At 36.2% G+C, this 13840-nt stretch overlaps 2 protein-coding genes across 2 annotated transcripts; both read left to right on the top strand.

Annotated features, from left to right (window-relative positions):
* Positions 1-29: 29 nt before the first annotated feature.
* Positions 30-7020, top strand: LOC114359112 (uncharacterized). The gene is made up of 8 exons (XM_028313367.1): positions 30-172; positions 3581-3728; positions 4298-4437; positions 5014-5074; positions 5699-5813; positions 6344-6442; positions 6705-6842; positions 6903-7020. Exons 2-7 carry the CDS (start codon positions 3586-3588, stop codon positions 6756-6758), a joined length of 612 nt encoding a protein of 203 aa, XP_028169168.1. The 5' UTR covers positions 30-172; positions 3581-3585; the 3' UTR covers positions 6759-6842; positions 6903-7020.
* A 521-nt stretch (positions 7021-7541) lies between these two features.
* LOC114359111 (uncharacterized) lies at positions 7542-13289 on the top strand. Its single transcript, XM_028313366.1, has 8 exons — positions 7542-7644; positions 8426-8551; positions 9152-9308; positions 10026-10171; positions 11379-11439; positions 12111-12234; positions 12502-12597; positions 13131-13289. The coding sequence occupies exons 2-8, from the start codon at positions 8437-8439 to the stop codon at positions 13221-13223; spliced, it is 792 nt and encodes a 263-aa protein (XP_028169167.1). The 5' UTR covers positions 7542-7644; positions 8426-8436; the 3' UTR covers positions 13224-13289.
* The last annotated feature ends 551 nt before the right edge of the window (positions 13290-13840 follow it).

The following is a 13840-nucleotide window of genomic DNA, read 5'->3' as shown; positions in this document are numbered from 1 at the left end:
CACTATCGAGACAAAGTACCTACTAACTAGTCAGCCTGTTGTAATCTGCTCTGAGACAAAGACTTATTTTATTCTGTTAAAACTCGTTAATACGTGGAAGTGTTTCAACAGTAGTCTGTGTCAATAATTTATCAGATTTAACTAACAACGGAAGTGAACAATCTAAAAGTTTGTGAGTATTTCTTCACCATTACGGAGATTAATTATTGCATAATTTAATGTATGTTCAGATTTTTATGTTGATTCAACGTGGCAAACAAAATTGTTGCTAAACATATACTTAGTTTAGAAAAAATATCTGCATTTGTTAAAATCTAAATACAATATACTTAACTCAAAGGTGATTGACTGACTGACATAGTGATCGATCAACGCACAGCCCAAACCACTGGATGGATCGGGCTGAAATTTGGCAAGCAGGAAGATGTTATGACCTAAGCATCCGCTAAGAAAGGATTTTACGAAACTCTACCCCAAAGGGGGTAAAACGGGATCCACGCGTACGAAGTCGCGGGCGGCCGCTAGTGCGTTATTAGTAATTTTCTGAGCCAATAAGTGCAATTGCACTCTCATTGTCTTATCTAATCAATTTATTCCTAAATATTCGCCAAAAGATCTCAGCTTGTACCTATTAGTTACCATGTTAAGTAGGTATCTAATTACAATAGACATGTTGACACCACCAATCAACTGACGTACTTTTTAAAACTGTCAAAATGAAACTCTCCCATAGATTTTGTATGGCACTACAAGCAAGTGACGTCACTATTTTGTCAACTCAATCAAACTACTTTTTTCAATTACAATGCGAACAAAAATCGTAATTTACAGATAATTAAGAATCAAACGAACTTACCTGTGATGTTTGATATCTAATTATACGAGTGTCTTGACCGAAGATGATTATGTNTTCATGGATGGAAAATGAATACAATAAAATTGATCATCTAAATTCGAAAAGTGACCAGTCGTATAAAAACGTTTCATGGATTTGCGTTTTTTTTTTTAACAAATAATAAATCAAATTGAAGCCTATTCGTTGTTGGTACATTTATTCGAGAATAAATTTTATAATAATTCATTAACTTAAAATGACTTAAAAACTAAAATTTAAAAATTATAAAAACTATTTACAAAATAAATAATACTTCACCCCCAGCGCCGCAGTCAGGAATGGTGCCCAAAAGGCTGGCAGCATTGCCACGTTGAATGGCCAGGCTAATTCTCTGACCAAAATAGCTGCCAGCCTTTTGATCACCGGTCACCTCGGTGAGCCTCTTTGCCAGTTCCTTATAAATCAAATTCAAGTTTAAATCCACTTTATGACATAATTTTTTAATTGTCACTATTAATATTTTTTACTGAATAACCTGTAAAGTTAATTCTACAATTTCTGAAAAATCACCTAAAAGTAACCTTTTCATTAGTGTAACCTAAAAGTAACCACTGCAGTTCAAAAGTAACCTAAAAGGTTACAAAAGTAACCTTCTGGCAACACTGCTCTGGACGAAAGAGAACGATAGGTATTTGATTGAAAGCGAAAACTAGGAAAAGGTTTTCAAGTGGTGGGTGTGGCCGGCTTGTGCAGCCTCCTGTTTATGTTAAGAATGGACATCTAATGAAATCCAGCTTTGTAGCTCGACAATCGACGTGTCAAAACCCCACTATGTAACACTGTATCTACTTGTTATTATGTACAAATATTATGTTACACGTGTGCATATAACAACGTCACTAGCAGCACAGAATAAGTAATAGTACAGGTACAGAAGGATTACTCCGCAAGACGATTTAAATAAATGCGAATCTTGTTACGACGCGATACAGTGGAATTCAGCTCGCACAGCACTATGTACCTACAATTTTATTCACCTACAAGTTTTGTCTCTTTCTATCGCGTGCCTCTGAACTCTTCTTACGCTGTTAGGGTTGCTGTCTAGTGAAAAAATAATTAATCTACTTATATGTCATGAGGTACGTATGTAGGTTTACGTACGTANTGCTAGATCATTGTGAAAGTCTTTGAAAGGCTTTGTCTTGAAAAATACCCGGTATTTTCGTCTGATGTAGGTAATTATTGTATGCTATTTTAGTAATACTTCACAATAAAGATTTTTGTATTTGATAGGGTAATAAATTATAAATACCCCATGTATATTGTATATTATTATATTTATAATTATGTTATACTATTTTACGACGTGTTGATACGTCTACCCACGTTATATGATAATACGTTAGGAAAATAATCAAAGCAAAATGCAATCAGTTTCAAAATGTCTTATCCACACACGATATATGCCGGGATAATTAATACGCTCAAAGGCAATAAAGCATCCACACACGATTTACGTCGGGATGTTTATGTATTTTGTATAACACGATTTTTGTACGTGTAGTTTAGTATCCACACACGATATACGCCGGGATAAGCAATAAAGCATCCACACACGATTTACGTCGGGATGTTTATGTATTTTGTATAACACGATTTTTGTACGTGTAGTTTAGTATCCACACACGATTAAGTCGGGACACAAAGTATTACCACGGAGGGTAGTTGAAAATATTCATTTTTAATACAAAAAATAGAAATTATTCACATTATTTCATAACAATTTTAAAATACACGATTCACAACTTACCAGAATGTTTTAAATATGTATGTATGTATGTCTGCAAATCTGCAGTGACTGCACGATGGAGACAAAGATGTTTTTTCTGGTTCGTCATCATCAGATAAAACTATAATTTGTCGTTGTCTATGTACATACGAGGTTTCTTAACAAACTTTTCACCATATCACTATTATCACCATTACTTGATCGTTTCCTTTTACCCATTTTTACGCTAAGTTATTTTTATTGAAAAAGTACGTGTGAGTCGGACGAACACCAACACAAGTAATGACAAGAAATATGGCGGACCGCGGAATGTACTACGGTGCTGAGGAGTCAAAACACGTACTTTATTATATTTAAAACTTATATTTTTAAATAAATATTCTCTAAAAGTGTGATAAGGACGGCATCATCCCAGGTACTGCTGCATGTAAAACATAATCATCTTCGGGAGAGATACGAAGTATAATTTAAAATAAATTAAGTTTTTAAGACCAGAATGAAGGGTCTTTTTAAAAAAGTTGTGGTTTCGAATTTTGGGGTATGATGTCAAACTGTCTATTAGTAGATACTACTTTGAGCCATTATGTAAGAGCTTTTAACTACCTTACTACTCGTAAATGCTATTAACTGTAAAAGAGTACTAGTACTACACTATTATCAAGATGTTAACAAACGATTGTCATTGTTATTTTGTTTATGAATGAGACATAGGCTGAGTTGCACCACTTAACTTTGACTGTAACTTTAACGATAACCAGTGTTTTTTGTATGGAGTTTGACAGATTTTTGACGTTTATGAATGTTAAAGTAGGATGGTGCCATAGACTTACAAGTGTTACGATAGTACCTACTATAAATATTTTTTTAATTGATTTTGGTGAAAAAAAAAAATGATTGTATTTGCGAGGTTACTGGTTTTTCTTACAAATAACCCTGTATTTTTGTTTATATTTCAGTAACCATGTCTTTTCTGATGGATTCTATTATATCCAAAATGTTGGAGGGTGGAGTGGAATTAGCAAGGCACTTCCTGAAAGAGAATGGTTATGAAAACTTTACTATTGCGAAGTGGAAACAAGCACAACAGCACCCAGATTTGCCAGAGTAAGTCAAAGTAATCTAGTTTATGTAAAGAGAGACATTTTATTTGAAATCTTGAAAGGTCTATTCTCCAAAGATATTTAGGTATGAATTTGATGGCGCATTTACATTATGCGCGAAGTTGATGGAATCAGACAGTGTAGACACGCAGTTCAGTGTGCCTACCATGAGTTTACGTTAGGTGAGCTCGCTAGCGAATACGTCAAAAAATTATATGAAGATTTTATTTCTTGAAAGTAGCCGCTAGGGGCGCTGCACAATATGTCATACATTTAAATGTCATTTTTTTACGCAGTCGCTAGCGAGCACACCTAACGTAAACTCATGGTAGGCACACAGTTCGATTCGTCGTGTCTCGCCCATACTTCCGAGCGTGTATTCGCGACCTAGGATTTTTGTTTGTTTCAAATAAAAGTCGTACACTGCTGGACAAAGGCCCCACGGATTTCCACAATGACCCGTCCTGTGGTTCCCGCATCCAGGTTCCCGAGACCTGACCTTCACCAGATACATAGATTTTTACATACCAGGATTTTTACAATGAAAATAATGATCATGTTTGTAATTTTCAGTATTTTCGGATACAGTGTACTATTGGAGAAGCTATTGTTCGCGGGCATCGGTGACTTTGTTGTGCACCAACTGAATTATAGCTCCCTGGACTCTAAGTTATACTTCGATGTGTCTTTCCCACGGCTGGAGTTTTCAATCGGTAAGTTTATCAAACAAAATTGCATACTACTCAACTCACTCATGTCACTCGATGCGATAATAAATAATCTACTATACTAATAATAATATTATAAATGCAAAAGTGTTACTTTTTTCCCTTTTTTCCCCTTTCCTTTTTTTCTCTGTCTGTCTGTCTGTGTCGCTTTTACGTCTAAACCACTGAACTGATTTTGATGAAATTTGGCATAGAGATAGTTTGAGTCCTGGGAAAGGACATAAGATAGTTTTTATCCCGGTTTTTGAAACAGGTAAGCGATAAAGTTTTTCTGTCACAGACGAAATTTCACGAGAGCGGAAAGCTAGTCTGAAATCAAGCAAAAATGGTAATAAAAAACATCCCGAGATTCATAGTCACTATTTGTAGGTAAATCACATTGAACTTTCCCAAAAACGCTCCATACAAAAGGTCACATAATTATGACACCACGCTTTTGTATGTTTTAAGACAAAATTGAAAAAGTGCAGTAGCAATCGATTTGAAATATCATATTGATAGCATCTTCATAATATTACGTTGTTTTGAATCTAATTTATAAAATTATGTTTTCTTTTTCAGGTAAAGGTGAGGCTGAACTAAATTTTTTTGGAGCGAAATCAAGTGGAAAAGCAAAAGGGCAGTAAGTAGATTTTTTTCTGTATAAAATGGAAAAGCCTGAAGTGATTCTGAACACCCAGCCTAAACCCTTGAGCATAGAAAACATTTTTGACACCTAGTCTTCTTCTTCTATCTTCTATATACATATATAAAAATGAAACCCGTTTTCCGTTGTCACGACATAACATGAAAACGGCTTGACCGATTTGGCTGATTTTTTTTTGTAGTTTTCTAATACTCTGTACAAGGTTCTTACGGAAAAAAATATATAGAAAATCTCTACGCTAAGGCGGTACGAAGTTCGCCGGGTCAGCTAGTTCTTAATAAAATACTTAGACGACAAATTATAAGAAGAGGTCTTTCGAAGTTCAACCATTAAGGGGGTGAAAATGGTTGAATTTTTGTATGAAAATTAGTAATCTTTGAAGCATGAAACATTATTTTAAGGCTAAAAATTAAGATAGGGAAGCTAGTTTTTAATATTTTTTATATTCCACCACTGTAGAGGTATAACAGGGTTATTAAAGTTTTTATGAGGAAAAGTGCAACCTAATAAGCATACTCGTATTTTCAAATAATTATTCATTATTTATTATTTAACCTAATGCAATAGAAATTTTTTTTATGACTCAATTATAACTTTCAGATTTACCATCTTCGAGCTCCGTATACTTGGTGAAGCTATATTTGACATTTCTGACGACTTCGATTTTAAATTACGCAGCGTTTCCAATTTGCAGTTTAAAGTCAAAGCCATTAAGGTATGATTTTATTTAAATATTTTGCGATCCACTATTCCCTGGATGTCGAAAAAGTCGAGTAACGGACAAATACACGATGAGACTCCCTCTCTCTGTGTGGGCAGGGGGTAAGTGTTAGACAGGCCAAATCCTTTATTTGCCTATGGTAGATTAGAAAGAGCTGTGCTCCTGCTGTAGAGATTGAACGACTTGATGATGAAAAAAACGTTATAGATTAGTTTGAATTGGAAATATACAAACTGGGAATTAAGCGGAGCTTACACCTGGGTAAACACATCCTAAGCCCACAAGATGTAAAATATCGCCCCCCAAAAGGTACTGCACGACTTACTGGATGCAGGACTCGGAGGCGAACTGTAAGGAAAATAGCGGCGATCACAATAGATCGGTACCGGTCATATGATACTGGGACTTCATAGAACTAGAATAGCCACTCAACGAAAAAAAAGGCTTAGCGCAAAAAAATAATAAAGTCCCCTTGCGATTAAATTGATAATGACGATGTTGATATTATTATGTTTTTGTTACAGACCAAAAGGGTGAACGTGAAAATCAACAACATTGATTATTCGAAGACAGTCGAAACTTTTTTGATGAAAACCGTGCCGGAGTTTATTAAATCAAACGAGGTGAGGGATTTGGTTTCCATTTAGTTAAATTCTATTGGCTATCATAAAGCGTACGCGTGGATCCCGTTTTACCCCCTTAGTGGTAGAGTTTCGTAAAATCCTATCTTACCGGATGCCTACGTCATAACATCTACCTGCATACCAAATTTCAGCCCGATCCGTCCAGTGGTTTGGGCTGTGCGTTGATAGATCACTATGTCAGTCAGTCAGTCACCTTTGAGTAACATAGATTCGTTTGATGTTGATTTATTTTTGTTTTCAGACTGTAATAAACGAAAATCTTGCAAAGATACTATATCAGGCAGTTCACTCATGAGCTTCGATTGGTACTTCGACACTTGGCACGTGGAAAGTAATTGCCAAGTACCGGCCAAGTTGGATGGATGAAAAGGCAAAAGAAATAATAATAATAAATAATAAATAAATAATCTTTGGACAAATAATCTTTGGACAATTTCACATGAATGAATGGATGACAATTTAAATCGCGTATCTACTAACAATTTTGAGAAACATGTTGAGAAATCGTGGAGCATATTTACATGCTTAAAATAACGTAATAAATATGATATTTTTAATCAATTTGTTTTATTTTGGTAATCCTATCCTAAACCTGCTAAAAGGATTGTGATGATTTTATATTTTGCCTTTTTTCGTGTCCGAATTGATTTAAGATCACTCAAGCCAAATTTTCAATTTTCTCAATTTGCTCTTAACCCAGAATAATTTCGAAACTAAAATAGGCTTTAGTTTATACTAATGTACCTAGTACCTAAATGAGCATGGTCAAGTTAAGAATCTCGTGGTAGACAAACCGGGGGTACTATGTCTACGTCCAAACTTCGAACTCCACTTATCTTTCTTCTGATTATTTTTGTTGCATGTCCAATGATAGTTTAACTTTCCCTGGGACAAACTTGACCTTCACTGGTTGGGTTTTTATTGGCGGTCAAGCTGTAGATCCTGGCTACACAGGAGTTGCACCGGTGGGAACGAGAGGTGGGAATAGTCCTTTCGTCCCTCACGATGATCCACTTAGCTGAAGAACACTATCACGAAGTTGTGGTTGAACTAATAATTTAATTCACTATTGATATGATAAGAAGATAACTGTATTTCTGAAATTGTAATCGTTATCAACTAATCCGAGCCACTAATTAATAAGACAAGGAGTAGAGCGTTCGTTATTTGGCTTATCTAAGGTAAGCAGCATTTTTTACATTTTTTTTTTCAATAAGTAGGCCTACATACATATTTTAGGTGAGATTAACAGAATAGTTAAAAATACGGGTATGTTATTTCCGAATTCTTATTAATTAACACCTGCAGAAGTTCTTTCTCAAGTAAACACGGCCACACTGTTACCTATCCATATCCGTTTTTGCTCTCGCTCTCATCAAATGGTGATTCTTTGCGATAGAACGAGAATACATGATAGGCAATGGATAGTTAACATTGTTGCCGATGGTACGTATAGGCTTGGGTTGTTACATTTTTGATCGCCGATTGTTTAATAAAATAATAATGGTCTAGTGCTTGAGGTCAGTGCCTGAGTTATGGGAGCGGCGCGGGAAGGGTGATTTTGACTTATTATGACGTGACAGAGCATACAAATCTGAAGTTTCGCTGACATTTTGATGAAACAAAAATCTATACTTACTAATATTTTAAAGATTTAAAGTTTGTGTGTTCGTATATTTGTTAAATTGTAAGGGGTAATCTCGGGATCTACTGAACCGATTTTAAAAATTCTTTCACCAATAGAAAGCCACTTTATTGCTGAGTGTCATAGGTTATATAAAAAACCGAAAAATTCCACGCGGGCGACGCCGCGGGCGGAAAGCTAGTCACCCAATAAATCAATAAGGCATTAACTGAGTTATGCGCTAGCTATGGTTTGAGACTAGATGGCACATGTATAAATAAATGTCCAAAGACTACTTACTATAGATGGTATAAGTACTTGAATATTTCTTTTTTTAGAGTTATCCATCATGAGATTGCTGTGGTGTCTGTTTGCGGTTATGGCCGCTGTGGCTTCGGTGCCCGCTGACATTAAAATTTCACCAACAAGCGAGTCCAAATTATTGCGAGCATTATCTCAAAGTAGTAAGTATTAATTTCCAATGTCAGCTTAACTTTCCTGTAGGACAAACTTGGCTTTAACTGGTACTACATCCGTCAAGATATGAAAATGCGAAACTATTGTTATAATTTATATTTATACGGCCTTGTTGATGTTGATATACAGTTTAGGTTAGTGTCCGTGACTTCCACTCGGCATGGGATGAAAACCAGCGTGGTGGCCTTCCCCACGGTGGGCCACGGTATATGCTGAGTGGAGTCCCATTGCGATGGGCATCGCGGTTGCGACAGGATAGCACGGCTCTGTTCACTTTTTATTTCCTTGTAATATTAATGTGCTATTTCTGTCTTTTTTTCTGTATACGTTCTTTGTCCTTAACTAAGTGATGTCCATCGTAATAAATGTTTCTAAAAGCTTTGTGGGTAATAAGCCAAATAAATAACACCATCAACAAAAACATTTCAACATTCAACATAAGTAGGGCAAAACACGCGCTGGAGACCCGGCTATATCTTTAAGTACATCCTGGTGCTATTTAGCTGTTTGTTCATAGTAGTCAGGTGTGACATACACGTGGTCAAATAGAGTTCACAATTCCTTACCTTTGAAATGTTATTTTCCAGGGGAGAACTCCCGAAACAGTCAGCTGGAGCAACTTATTTTGGACCTTCTTGAGACTGTCAGAGATATTATACTCAACGGCTCGGGTGTAATTCCTCCACTGGACCCTCTGAACATAAGCCAGATTGACCTGGACGATGAAATCATACCGTTTCCTGGGTAAGACTAACTTAAGAGACCAGTCAAGTGCGAGTCAGACTCGTGCACGAAGGGTTCCGTACGGCAAAAAAAACTTTTGTTATATTTGAGCCGCTTATATTTACTTTCATCATATCATTTCAACCATAGGACCTCCACTGCTGAACATAGGCTTTGCAATGGAGGGAATTCGAACCTTAATTTCGAACTCCTCCTACATAGGAGGAGTTCGAAATTAAGGTAGAAGAACATTCTTCTGATTAATTTCGTTGCGGGTCCAACGACAGTTTAACTTTCCCCCGGGACAAACTTGACCTTTATTGGTTGGGTTTTTGTGGCGGTCAAGCTGTAGATCCTGGCTACACAGGAGTTGCAGTGGTGGGGAAGAGAGGTGGGAATAGTCCCGTGCTGAACATATAGGCCTCTCCCAATGATTTCCACATCGCTCGGTTGGTAGCGGCCTGCATCTAGCACCTTCGTGCTAACTTTATGAGGCCGTGAGTCCGTAAATAATTAAATGAAATTAAAATATTGATTTTAATTTAAATTATTTATTTTTGAAATCAATATACAACTTAATATTCTGTGAATGTTTGAAGCATGTACCTGTTGCCGTTATTAATATCGTTTTTACCCTTTGGGTACAATATGGAACTCTAGAAATAATTTCCTTTGCTACGAGTATAACAGTTTGATAAAAAATACACATCACAAACTAATAAGGTGTTACAATTTCAGGGCTCGTGTGTCACTCACCGACACCGTAATGTCAAACCTTGGAGCCTTTGTGGTAGACGACCTGAGCGTCACCATGACCTCATTCCTGCTCCAACGGTACAGAATCATACTTGTAGGAAGAATACCAGAACTTGAAGTGGAAGCAGGTAGATAACATCTTCTAAAACAGGGGTGGCCAACTTGATTAGACATAAGATCTACTGTTTACTAACGAAACCCTGGGCCTCTACCACTTACATACTTCTTGAAATCTTAAATGAAACAGCATAGTTTAGTACACAATCATGTACCTAGTATTTTTTGCCTTGCCACGATCGACTGGACTAATAGTCGCGATCGACCGGTCGGTTGGCCACCCCTGTTCTAGAATATCTAAGTAGGTATAATAATATTATCCCAGGAACACCATCATCATCATTTTAGCCATAGGAAGTCCACTGCTGAACATAGGCCTCCCCCAATGATTTCCACAATGCCACCAACCAGCCATTGTGGAACTACTAGTCAGATTTGAAAAATTATTTTTCTTAGGTAGCCCATTTTTATCGAAGAGGCCTATAAGCTACAATCAATCAAGCGGAGCATCATCGAAAAATATTGCGAAAGCGGGAAAAAAATATTCAAACTATTTTTACGCATACGAAGTCAGGAGCACAGCTAGTTCAGTTTATTTGTTAAATGGTGTATTGTTAACGTTTGTTATCTATGAGTATACTTGACCTGATTTAATACATCTATTTATGTTCACTAATCATAAGTGCCACTGAAGCAGTCAGTGACCGATATTATGTAAGATCTCCTACATGATATGATAACAGTGGTCGATAAATAAGACTTGTTCAATTTTGGATAACTTTATTCCTATGTAACTACCTACATATTTGTTTCGTTAAAAGTATGTTATTTGAACTTACACGTAAGTAATACTCACTAACTATAGAATTCAAAATGCTTAGCAAAATTAAAAAAAAAATGGACCACTGGAAAAATTCTTGAAGAAAATTCTTGACTGCGTTTGTTCCGGCGTTTCTTCTCAGCACTTGCCATAATGTTTGTCTCGAAGCGCTGGTAGGGCCCAAAAGATAGAGAGACCTATAAAGTGCCCCAAGGGCTACCTTTTTTGTACTGTATTTTGACGTTCATAAGTGCCACTAGTGGTCTAAATTTAGTAACATATTTTTGAGTTTTTATTTTAAAGAAAATAATTTGAAAGTTTTCGTAATCATTTCTAATTCGTGAAATAATTATGCTTTTTTCTATGGCTCTATTGGTCCTCCTCACTTAATAACATAAATGCAAGGAAACTAATTTCTATGGTGTTTATTGAATTAATAATGACCAAATTTTTTTCAGATAAATACGACCTTGATATCTCAGCCATGGGAGTCAACGTTTTTGGAAATGGGAAATTAAAGTAAGTTGTAATTTTAGTTTTAAACGTATTTCTAAATAGGTATAACTCAAAGGTGACTGACTGACTGACATAGTGATCTATCAACGCACAGCCCAAACCACTGGACGGATCGGGCTGAAATTTGGCATGCAGGTAGATGTTATGACGTAGGTATCCGCTAAGAAAGGATTTTACGAAACTCCACCCCTAGGGACCGGGATCCACGCGTACGAAGTCGCGGGCGGCTACTAGTCTTTGCTAAATGTTAAGATCTATGGTCACAATGACTGGTGATAATAAGAGAGACTAGGGGTTTAGTTTCTGACAGTTAACTGACATAATAACCTATACGACTCTAGCTGGACTGGACACTATCCTCCTTAGTAAAAAGTTACACTAGGGACGAACATGGATTAAAATGACATTTCCGTACTAAATGACAATTTAAATCAATTCAACTGGGGTGTCACTTTTATCAACAAGAGGGTATCAGTAATAATAACAATGGCTGAGTTGTACCACCTTACTTTAACCGTAACTTTAACCATAACCGGTGTTTTTGTATGGAGTTTGACAGACTTGACGTTGGTAAAGTTGAAGTAAGATGGAGCAACCCAGCCTAATAATTTTGATTGATTTTATCAGCAAATGGTGAAGTAGGGCCTTAGTAACGTAGATTTTTGTCTTTCCAGACTCAAGATTATAGATCCAAAAGTAACTGCCGACCTTCTGGTCAACCTCAGCATTTTTGGGTCCAATGGTCTATCTTTGAACGTCAGAGAGTGTACAGTCAACTTCGGCTTGTCTGCAATTGAGGTAATTTTCTATTGCGATGCTAAGTTCTAAAGTCTTGTACCTAAGTCAAAATTTCCAATTTTTCTGAAGAGCGAATGAACTAGAAATCTTTACCTTATTATTATAAGTATTATAATTACTAATTAGCTGTTACTTATTATTCCTCAATTTAAAATTATTTATATGTAGGTATCCCTCTCGGTGTTTCTTTACAAGATCGAATCAGAAATGAGGAGATCCATAAACGAATTAAAACGCCATTACAATGATATCGTTTATTTCTTTCAGCCTGAAATCACAGGATTGTTGGGTCACGAAGGAGCTAGCGACTTTGTGAATCTTTTCCTGAAAGATTTGGTGCCAACTTTGGTAGAATTTTACGAGGTAATTATCTTATTATTAACAATAATCTAAACCAATTAAGTTCTATCACCTCAATATACTAGTGTTTTTGTATGGAGTTTGACAGATTGTTGACGTTTGTTAAAGTTAAATTATGATGGTGCAACCCATCTTTAGGGTAGTGTAAATCCAAATTTTCATTTTCAAAATCTTGGCTGGGTTGCACCATCTTACTTAAACTTTGACAAACGTCAAAAATCTGTCAAACTCCATACAAAAAGCACCAGTTATCGTTATAGTTATGGTCAAAGTTAGGTGGTGCAACTTAGCCTAACGCCCGTATTCACAAACATTACTTTGAAGTCTCATAGTGCGCGTGGACGCACAGGGTCACACACGAACCAATCACAGAGCTCTATTCAACGCTGTGCGTTCGTTTTTCTGCCTCACTTAAGCAAGCATCGTTTGAGAATACGAGCGTTAATCTCACTGTTTAACACGCAAAACAGCAGAATTTTGGATCGTTGTACTCGTTTGTGTTCTGGAGTTTTGACCTCATTACGTTTCATTTTCAGCCTGAAATCACCAGTTTCTTGAGTGAAACGGTGCACGAGATCGCGAATGACGTGCTGGCAGACCTGGATCTTGGTGATTTGATCAGACCATGATTCACACGTTTTAATTCTATAAGATTAATATTGAACAATTTCCATGAAATAAAAAGTATATCGCTATCTATGTATTTTTTCTACCTATTCAAGGTGGATTCGACCAAACTAGACTAAATATTAATCTCAGAATAAATTTTATTCTGAGATTAATATTTAGTCTAGACGTTTTATTCAATAAAACGTCAGTTTTGACATATTTCCCATACTGAAACTGTCAATGTGCCAGATAAACTAGGAGTTATTGTATTCTCGGATAAAAGTTTAGTCGAATCGGGCCTTAATCGTTTGTTTAATACTGGCTGCGTATTCCTATATTCCAAATTCTTTAAATAAAAACCATACAACCATTTTTTAAGACCATAAAGAATAATAAAGTTTTAAAAAAATTCAAAAGAAACAAAATAAATAAATTCGTTCGTTCGTTTCAGCCACATGACGTCCACTGCTGGACAAAGCCCGTATGGAAATTAAATTAAATTACAAAAAACTTAATTATCAAATTCTTTAGCCAACCAAAAATGAGTACGCTGTCACGCCGTGAGAGGGCGCTGTTCGCTTTTGAAACTACTACCCACGTCCAGTCAAGTACAATCACGCGCGCGTGCGAGTGAAAA

This window comes from Ostrinia furnacalis, unplaced genomic scaffold (genome assembly GCF_004193835.3).
Source record: "Ostrinia furnacalis isolate ACB-3 unplaced genomic scaffold, ASM419383v2 OfSCF4235, whole genome shotgun sequence".
Lineage (NCBI taxonomy): Eukaryota > Metazoa > Arthropoda > Insecta > Lepidoptera > Crambidae > Ostrinia > Ostrinia furnacalis.
This window is presented reverse-complemented; position numbering and strand designations above follow the sequence as displayed.

Coding starts and splice junctions, on each gene's coding strand:
- LOC114359112 (XM_028313367.1), top strand. CDS start 3,586: ATGTCTTTTCTGATGGATTCTATTATATCCAAAATGTTGGAGGGTGGA. Junction 3,729..4,297: donor CAGCACCCAGATTTGCCAGA/GTAAGTCAAAGT, acceptor TGTAATTTTCAG/TATTTTCGGATACAGTGTAC. Junction 5,814..6,343: donor TTAAAGTCAAAGCCATTAAG/GTATGATTTTAT, acceptor TTTTTGTTACAG/ACCAAAAGGGTGAACGTGAA.
- LOC114359111 (XM_028313366.1), top strand. CDS start 8,437: ATGAGATTGCTGTGGTGTCTGTTTGCGGTTATGGCCGCTGTGGCTTCG. Junction 9,309..10,025: donor GAAATCATACCGTTTCCTGG/GTAAGACTAACT, acceptor TTACAATTTCAG/GGCTCGTGTGTCACTCACCG. Junction 12,598..13,130: donor CTTTGGTAGAATTTTACGAG/GTAATTATCTTA, acceptor TTTCATTTTCAG/CCTGAAATCACCAGTTTCTT.